This window comes from Nannospalax galili, unplaced genomic scaffold, assembly GCF_000622305.1.
Source record: "Nannospalax galili isolate Female #2095 unplaced genomic scaffold, S.galili_v1.0 scaffold976, whole genome shotgun sequence".
Lineage (NCBI taxonomy): Eukaryota > Metazoa > Chordata > Mammalia > Rodentia > Spalacidae > Nannospalax > Nannospalax galili.
Window position 1 is genome coordinate 1,767,407 of NW_008339381.1, and position 8,614 is coordinate 1,776,020.

The window sequence follows — 8,614 nt, forward strand, 5'->3', positions numbered from 1 at the left end:
AAGCAGTTGGGAGAAGTTGGATGAGGAAGGAGGCAGGTGGATATGATCAAAATGCACTGCATACATACATGAGATTCTTAAAGAACAAATAAAGTTTAAATGAAAGAATTTCCAGACAACACAGAAAGCAGATATTGCTTAAAAAAGTTTCAGTGCTTTTCCTTCTTCTGCACACAGCAGACCCAAGTGAACAGACGAAATCCACAGCACCTAAGATGACACTGGAGAGTTATTTTCGAAATAACCCCACATATCACAGTCATGTGGCACACTGGAAGCTGTCTCCACAGCTTTCTTCTGGGAAAATTAGAAAGCAAATAATTCCTTTGGTAGCACTTTGCAGATGGGAGGAGAGCTCTACCTTAACAGAATGACATTTCCATCCAGAAGGAGAAAAAGAATGCAAGGCTTGAAAACATGCAGGTGATATACGGAACTTGAAATGTTCTGAAATTAAATTATTTTTACCACACTATCTAGTAGGTAGAAAAGTATCTTCAGTTTCATCCTGAAGACTTCCTATTGTAGGAAAGACACATTGTCACTGAATATTCTAAGTTTTTGTTTAGCTGGTATTCTAGTTTGTTTCTCCATTGCTGTGACAAAACACTCCGACCACTACCAACTTGGGGAGGAAAGGGTTTATTTGTCTTACATCACCCAGGTCACAGTTCATTAGGGAGCCCAAGGTAGGAACTCAGGGCAGGAACCTGGAGTCAGGAGCTAAAGCATAGGCCCTGGAGGAACTCTGCTTACTGGCTTGCTCCCCTGGCCCCTGCTCAGCCTGCTTTCTTATGCAACACAGGCCCACCTGCCCGGGGGTGGCACCACCCACAGTGGGCTAGGCACTCCCACATTGTTGGGAAGCCCTGCTGTGTTAAGTCGAAGTCTCTCCATGTCCGGATAGCCCAAGAGGCTCAGCGTTCTTATGCAGAGACTCCTTTTCTCAGCAGGGCGCCCCCCTACTCTCTTCCTGACTCATCTTTGAAGTAGCCGTCACAGATACATGGCCTCTGGCATAGGAACTGCCAGGTTTTCCTGGCAATGTCTGACAGCCTGGCAAAAGGCCACCACCACATGTAAATGGGGCATCCTACAAAGCACCTATCAACTAAGGCTTTTGCTACTGCCCCCACACTATAAATATCCTGGTTTCCCCCTAATTAATCAGAGCTGAATCACTAAGACCTGGAGCCGAGCTGAGTCACTGAATAAAGGAGCTATACCTGACTGAGCTGAATTCTGTGTCTTACTGCCTACGATTCAGTCTCTCCGGAGGGGGCTGTCCCTTCATAAACAACGACTCCCAGAGATTCTGCTTTCGCAGTTCCAGCACCTCCCCTCGTGACCTGGCGGCCGATGGGTCTCGAACCTAGAGGGAGTGCCCGGTAGCTTGGAACGGAACACACCTGGAAGCACAGTGACCAGTAGAGTCGCCAGCATCCAGTAGCCACGGAGACCCTCAGCAATGCGGCGTGCGAGAGACAGGTGCCAGCCAGCAGCTGGCGCTCCGCGAAACCCGGGCGCCCATACCACATCACTTATCAAGAAGATGCCCCACGGACATGGCCACAGGCCGGTCCTATGGAGGCAATTCCCCGATTGAGGCTCTCTCAACCCGGGTTCCTCAAGTTGACACCAAAGCTGTACAGCACAATGTTTCTAATTTGCACTTAGTTTGAAGGATACAATGGCAAATAAATTGTGGACTAGCAGTCTTTTAATTAATTTCAGCACTTTGACTATGCCACCCCATTGCCTTCTGGCATGAATGATTTCTGGAGAAATACCAGATACGACTTACTGAAGAGCTTTCTGCACGGCTCCTTCCTTTGTCCCGTCAAGACAACACCCTTTTATTCGCTCTAACAGTGTGATTATGATGTGTCTAGGCATAGAAAATTTTGAGTTTATCTTATTTAGAATTTATTTGAATTCATGAATATTTAGATTTTAAATGGAATTTGATAAGTTTTCAGACATTATTTCTTCAAATACTCCCCCTTCTTGAAACTCCTCTCATCTTTCTGGATTTTTCATTATGCTTGATGGCACCTGACGCTCTAAACACTTTCCCTTGTTCCTTTTCTTTCTCTTACACACGACAATCTCAGTTGACCTGTCTTTGAGCGATTATTTGGTCTTGAGCCTCTTCACTGAACCTGTTAACTCCATTGCTTGGAGTTTCTTTGCTTATTTATTGAATTTTATTTTGAGACAAGGTTTTGCTGGTGTAGTCAAGTATGGCCTGAGACTTTGTTCCATTTAGGGTATTCCAATTTTAAGGGTTTCCTCCATATAAAATATTTGTCTTGAATTTATAAGACATTGATAACTATTAGACTTGAATGTTCTCAAATATTTTATGTCTTACCACTTCCCAAACCTTGGTAGATGCACACTTTCCAATGCGCTTGTGTTGGCATTCTCTTTTGAAAACATTAAGTTAGTTTCAGTCAATCAACTACAAGTGCTACTTTTACTCCAAAGACTTTAGGCAGACACTCCTGGGCTCTTGGCCTTCTGCCATGGTCACAAATAATGCCCTTGATACAATGCCCTTGATATGGAAACACCTTGAATTAGGAGATCATGAATAACCTAAGAAGTACCATGAACAGGAATCTTACTGTTTTCAAACACTAAGAGTTTGGGATTATTTATCCGTGCAGCATAACTGAGGCTTTCCTGACTGACATACTGACCATTTTCCTTCTACATACGTTAATTTAAAAAATATTGTATTGAGCTTTTGTGCGTTTCATATAATAGATCTTAATCAAATTTAGATCCCGTCCCCCATCCCTGTCCCCCTCCGCTAGATTTCATTCTATCATATATGTTAAGTCATAGTCAGTCAAGCATGTGTACCCAGATGTCTCTCGGTGCAAGTTCATCCACTGGGGTCTAGTCAGCCAATCTAGAGTCACTTCCTTAAAGAAGATCTGCTCCCCGTCACCCCACAGTAATCAGTTGCCAATAGCTCTTTGGCGAGGGTTGGGGCCTGCTGCCCATTGCCCTCATTCTACACTAGGTGTTTGTCTTTTGAACATTTTTAATTGAATTTTTGTGATTTTTATACAATATAATTTGATGGTATTTAGATCTCATCCCCTCTCCTCACCCTAAATGTCCTTCAATGTGGCTCTACCCACGGGAGCCTGGTTATCCCACCAAGAGCCCCATCGCTGTAAGATACTGTCTCTGACCCTCCCAGCAGTCATTGGTTGCCAGCCTCCCCACAGCCATGGCAAATTCTAACCCTAATCTATGCTAAGCTCATTTGCCTACGCTGCTTTATTTGCCGTTTATTCGCTTATTAGCGCTTGCTTCTTTAAATTAATCATTTCAGGATCCCACTGTTATTTAACCAGCATATGAATGCCTTAGCTTTCCAAATCACCTGTAAACTGGAAAGAGAAATAGTCACTTTACCATATCCATAATAAATCCTCAATAAATGTTGAATTAAGTTAAATATATGCCTATGTAAGAAATCCTAATGATACAGTGTTGATATATTAATGGATTTTAAAATAATGGTATTAATGAAATGTTCAGTGAATGTTATTAATCTGTATATATTAATTGTACAAAATGTCTTCCATTATGACATTTTCACCTATGCACATACAGAATGTGATACTTTCATAAAATAAAATCCAGAGGAAAAATTACTGCTTTTGTTAGTTGGTTCATAATGAGTGTATATGTGTGTGGTATTTCAAGTTAAATTTTACCAATGTGTTAAGCGGTCTCCAGAAATTATAAGTGGAATATCTTATGAATATAAAATATCTAAGTCATATAAAAAATATGAAACCTGAATTTTCAAGAAATTTAATTTTTATAAAAGTTGTATTTATAAATTGAAAGGAACATGTGAACATATGAATGAAGAAGTTTAACTTTCTTGTCTGTGTACTTGAGGGGAGACATGTATGTATTTGCACACACACCATATACATCAGTCCTGGATGGAATTCCATACATTACCAAACACACCTGTAGCAACGGTAGGTAAAGGTCCACTAGAAGCATCTACTGCAAACCACTCCAGAAGGAATCCCCTCCCTGAGACTGTAGAATCAGAAGAAAATTTGAATGTCAAGGAGTTCCTACTGGAACTGAAGGATTCTGTCTGGGCACCACAGTAGGTGCCAATCAGGCGGGAATGAGTGTCAATCCCATCATAAATCTGCATAGAAACAAAAAGATAATAAAACAATAGACAACTACCATATTTTCTTCATTTAAAAAAAATTTAAAGGGTGCTTTGTATTTTATAAGCTTATCAAAGTGGAAAGAATAATGAGCAAATGCCTTACTTCCATTTAAAAGTGGCAAATATATTATTACAAATAATTTAAGGTGTTCCAAAAATATAGCTTTGTTGCAGAATTAAACTCTAAACATGTTTGTGGGACAATGATGTATAGTACATCTGTGGGTAAGAAAGTAGGAACTATCCTGACAGGGTTTGTTTCACCAAAGAAGGGAAGACAAATGCCAAGGGAGCCATCAGAGCCCAGGGCGCCACACATCGAATACACTTAGCAAATCTTTCATTTGCTTTTAAATATTGAATTACCTACATAGAGGCACATTATGATAGTTTCCAAGGAATCAGAAACAATTTCATTGTAATAATTATACAATCTTTTTTAGGTTATGTAGTTATTATTCCCACACCTATGGGGCTAGCCATCAGATAATGGGTTCTTCTCAAGGCACTGAGCATCCAAGATGAGTAAGACTGAGTTGTGGCCTTTAGGGATCTGATAGTGTTTTCTGGAATTCACGGACTAGCCAATGTCTGGAGGGCAAAGACCACCATAATTTCCCTGCTTGTATTTACATATCTTTATATCATGCCTGAGAGTTTTAACACTCTAGCATAAGAAAAATAAATTGGATCTCTCTCTCTCTCTCTCTCTCTCTCTCTCTCTCTCTCTCTCTCTCTCTCTCCTGCTGTTGGACAGCATGCACTACTGTCCTCCTTTCTTGGACAGCATGCACTACTGTCCTCCTTTCCCTCCCCAGTCCTTGTTCACAACAATGCTGAAATCTATATCTAACTTTTTTCTTAATAAACTCTCATTTTGTTTCATAGAAAAACATCAAAAGAAGACAAAAGAACAAACAGGACACAGGATATTCAATAGAATAAATACTTGGACAATATGCATGTGTAGACAAAGCCAATAAAGAAATTATAACAATATTTAAAACACCATTGATACAGACTAAAAATAATAAATATAATACTAGAATTTACTTTACATAGGTAATGGTGAGATGATTTGTTAGAAACTATCATGCATCTTTTATCTGAGTAGGTATTAATTTAGACTTATATTTGCTAATAATAAATCATCACAATTATAGATGTCCACCGCACAGGGAAACTCACCATTAATTTGTCATAATAACAGTTATGCGTTGTTTCAATGTCCATTTCCAAGATTCTACCGTGGATCACCTGTGATGCATTAACATTTACTGTCCATCTGTAATTGGAGTTATGGGGGTAATTTCCAGGCCAGAGGGGAGATGCGATTCTCCCATGAGTTCCCACAATATTATCACTGCCAAACACTAGGAGGAAGAACAGAGTTATAAATCAGACCTAGTTAGAATTCCTCTTTAATCAAATAAATAAGACAAAAGCAAGAGGCGGCTATTAAAAAGGATGGGCTTTTAACTGACTGGGATTTCTTTTCTGGCCACTGAAAGAATTACTGCCTCCCTTTTGGTTTCCAGACTATCTATTAGGTTTTAGAAAAGGGTGACTTTGTGAATGGAATTCCATCCCCTGAGAAGGCGGCATGGTATCAAAAGAGGCAACAACTTCCCATGTGAAAAGATTTTCCCAGACATGATGGGACTTGGGGAACAGGGCTGCCAATCCAATCCCACTCCCTAATTTTACTTTACCAATTTTGCTTTCTTTTACAAAGGAAAGAACTTAAAAAAATTTTTTTTTTCTTGTTAGATTCTGTAATGCAAGAGAATTAACACAGAGAATTTCAAATTATGGAAAACTTGAGTTAAAGAGTAAAACTAGCTAACATTTTCTGTCTTGAAAGAGTATCCTACAGTTATGCCTGAATGCTTATCTCCAAACAAAACTAAAGGTCTTAATTTGAAGAATGTAGAGCTTATAGGACCAAATGAAATGAGTTTGATAGAAATATCCCATGCCTTGACTATATTAGAAGACTCATTTGCACAGTATCATAAACAATTAAAACAGGTAGAAATTGGAACTTAAAAAAACTGGAAACATTGAGCATACTTTCATTTTTCTTATGACTCATTCATGCCTAATTTAGTTTGTCATATTACATAGCAAAGTAATTCTGTAAAGACAATCTCAGAGAAGACTGTATAGTGTTTAGAACTGTTCTTGCTTAATGCATTGCTGAAACGTGTCATCAATGTAGTTTATAGGATATATTCCAAAAGCCATTACTGAAATGAACCAACTCACTCTTATTAAAAGTGGCCTGGAATCCTGTGCCACTGCCTGAACCATCAGAGACAAATCTGATCCACAGACTGTGCCCCATAATAGATGAGTAATTGTGAGGGAGGGAGTTTCCACAGTATCGTCCCAACAAGTGACCAGTGGCATTTCCTTCCCGGATCTCCACAAAATCTCTGTTACAGTTCTGAGAGTTCTCTAACTGGAAAGATCTGATGAGAAAACAAAGAAACAAATGAAAAAGTTACAGAGATTAAACTGACAGAAGAAATTTGGGGGATTATCCTGAATCACATGTTGCATTAAACTGTTCACTTAAAACAAACAAACCTTTCTTTAACTTTGATCACAAAATCCTTCAGCTATGTCACAAATTCTCCACTCAAATTTGTCAACATACCTATGCAAGAGATACAAGGCAATGCATTTTCTTCAAGCTTTCTTTCCAGTGAGAAAAACCAGGAAAAAACAGAGAAAAAGTATAGAAGGCAGAGCGCGTTGAGTGCCAGGCAAGCTATAAAGGTATAGAAGAGGAAGCTGAGAGTGCAGCCAGGGCTAGAGCGCGAGCCTAGCATGCACCAAGCCCTGCCTTCAATCCCCAAAAAGTGGTCATGGAATTTTGAAGCACATTTGATTGTGAGAACAGCTTGATGGGGGCAGTTTTGAGAAGGAACTATAAATAGGATCTGGTGAAGGAACACAGGAGGCAAGATGACATCGTGAAGAAAAGTATGTGGTACACTGGGGGACTTGGGAGATGTGTGGTCAGGTTAAAATGGTGCCACCAAGAAATGCAGCTAGAATCTTAGCCACAAACGAGCGTGCAGTCCATACACGACAATGAAAAGTCCCAAGGAAATGCAGTCATGAAAATGGCACTACAATAATTGGATATTCTGATGGTGAAGGGAAAAAGAAATGTTAGCTTCTTTCTTTATATGCTGAAATTCATTCAGTATGCCTTCTTATGCACATATAAACACTAGAAATATAAAACTCCTAGAAAAGAATACAATATCTTTGCAAATTTGAGATAAGAAAAGCTTTTTTAGAATGCAAAAAAGTACTGTCCATAAGATAAACAGCTAATAAACTTTATCAAAAATAAACATTTCTCCTCAGTAAAGACATAAATAAGAAAATGAATAGACAGCTCATGAGTGAGAGGAGGGGACATCATTACAGAGTATTGAACTAAGGCCTAATAGTTGAAATACAAAAGGAATTCGTACAAACAATAAGATAAAACTTCAAACATATTAAAATTAAACTAAATACTTAAATAGGTATTCATAAAGGTAAGTGAATGACCATTGAGAATATGAAAAGAATTATTATTATTTATCAGAGAAATGCAAATTAAATGTCACAATAATCCATTAATTCATATCCATCAGACTGGCTAAAATGAAAAAGAGTGGTAAGATCAAATGTTGACATGCTTGCAGAGCAACTAGTGAGACTATGCACTGATAACAATCATCCCGAATAATTCTTTAGCAGTTTCTTACACAATTCCACTAGTCCAGAAATTCCACTCCTGGATATTTACCCAAGAAAAATTAAATCGTATGACCATATGATATTCTGAATATAAAATTACATTTACAACTCAAAAAGCAAAAACTAATAATACAATTAAAAGTGGCAAAAAACTGAGCAGCCATTTCTCCAAGGAAGATATATGGATGATCAACAAGCTCATGAAAAGATGATCAACATCATTAGTCACTGGAGAGATGCAAATCAAAACCACACTGAGGTAACACTTCACACGAGACGATTACAAGGACAAAGAAAAGAAGTGTTCATGATGGTGTGGAGGACTGGGATGCTGTGTATTACTGATGGGAATGGGAAATGGAAAACAGAGTGGTGGTTACTCAAAATGTTTTCCATAAAATTATCATGTGACCCAGTATTCTGAAGGTAGGAATGTGATTCTTTCCAATGTTCAGAGTAGCGTAGCATTATTAATAATATCCAAGAAATAAAAACAACTCAAATATTCATAAGTAAATAAATTAATCAGCAGACTTATAAAACACAACTATTACTCATCCTTAAAAAAGTATTTAATGCTGATACATAACATGGACAAACAATTTAAAACATTAAGTTAAATAA

At 38.3% G+C, this 8,614-nt stretch overlaps 1 protein-coding gene across 1 annotated transcript in view; it reads right to left on the minus strand.

Moving 5' to 3' along the window:
• Positions 1 to 8,614, minus strand: part of Cubn (cubilin) — a 291,759-nt gene that overhangs the window by 112,904 nt on the left and 170,241 nt on the right. Inside the window, exons 44-46 of the mRNA XM_008833899.3 lie at positions 6,494 to 6,699; positions 5,414 to 5,598; positions 4,006 to 4,198 (exon numbers count right to left, since the gene is read on the minus strand). Of these exons, the coding sequence (XP_008832121.1) occupies positions 4,006 to 4,198; positions 5,414 to 5,598; positions 6,494 to 6,699 (584 nt within the window). The remainder of the gene's footprint in view (positions 1 to 4,005; positions 4,199 to 5,413; positions 5,599 to 6,493; positions 6,700 to 8,614) is intronic.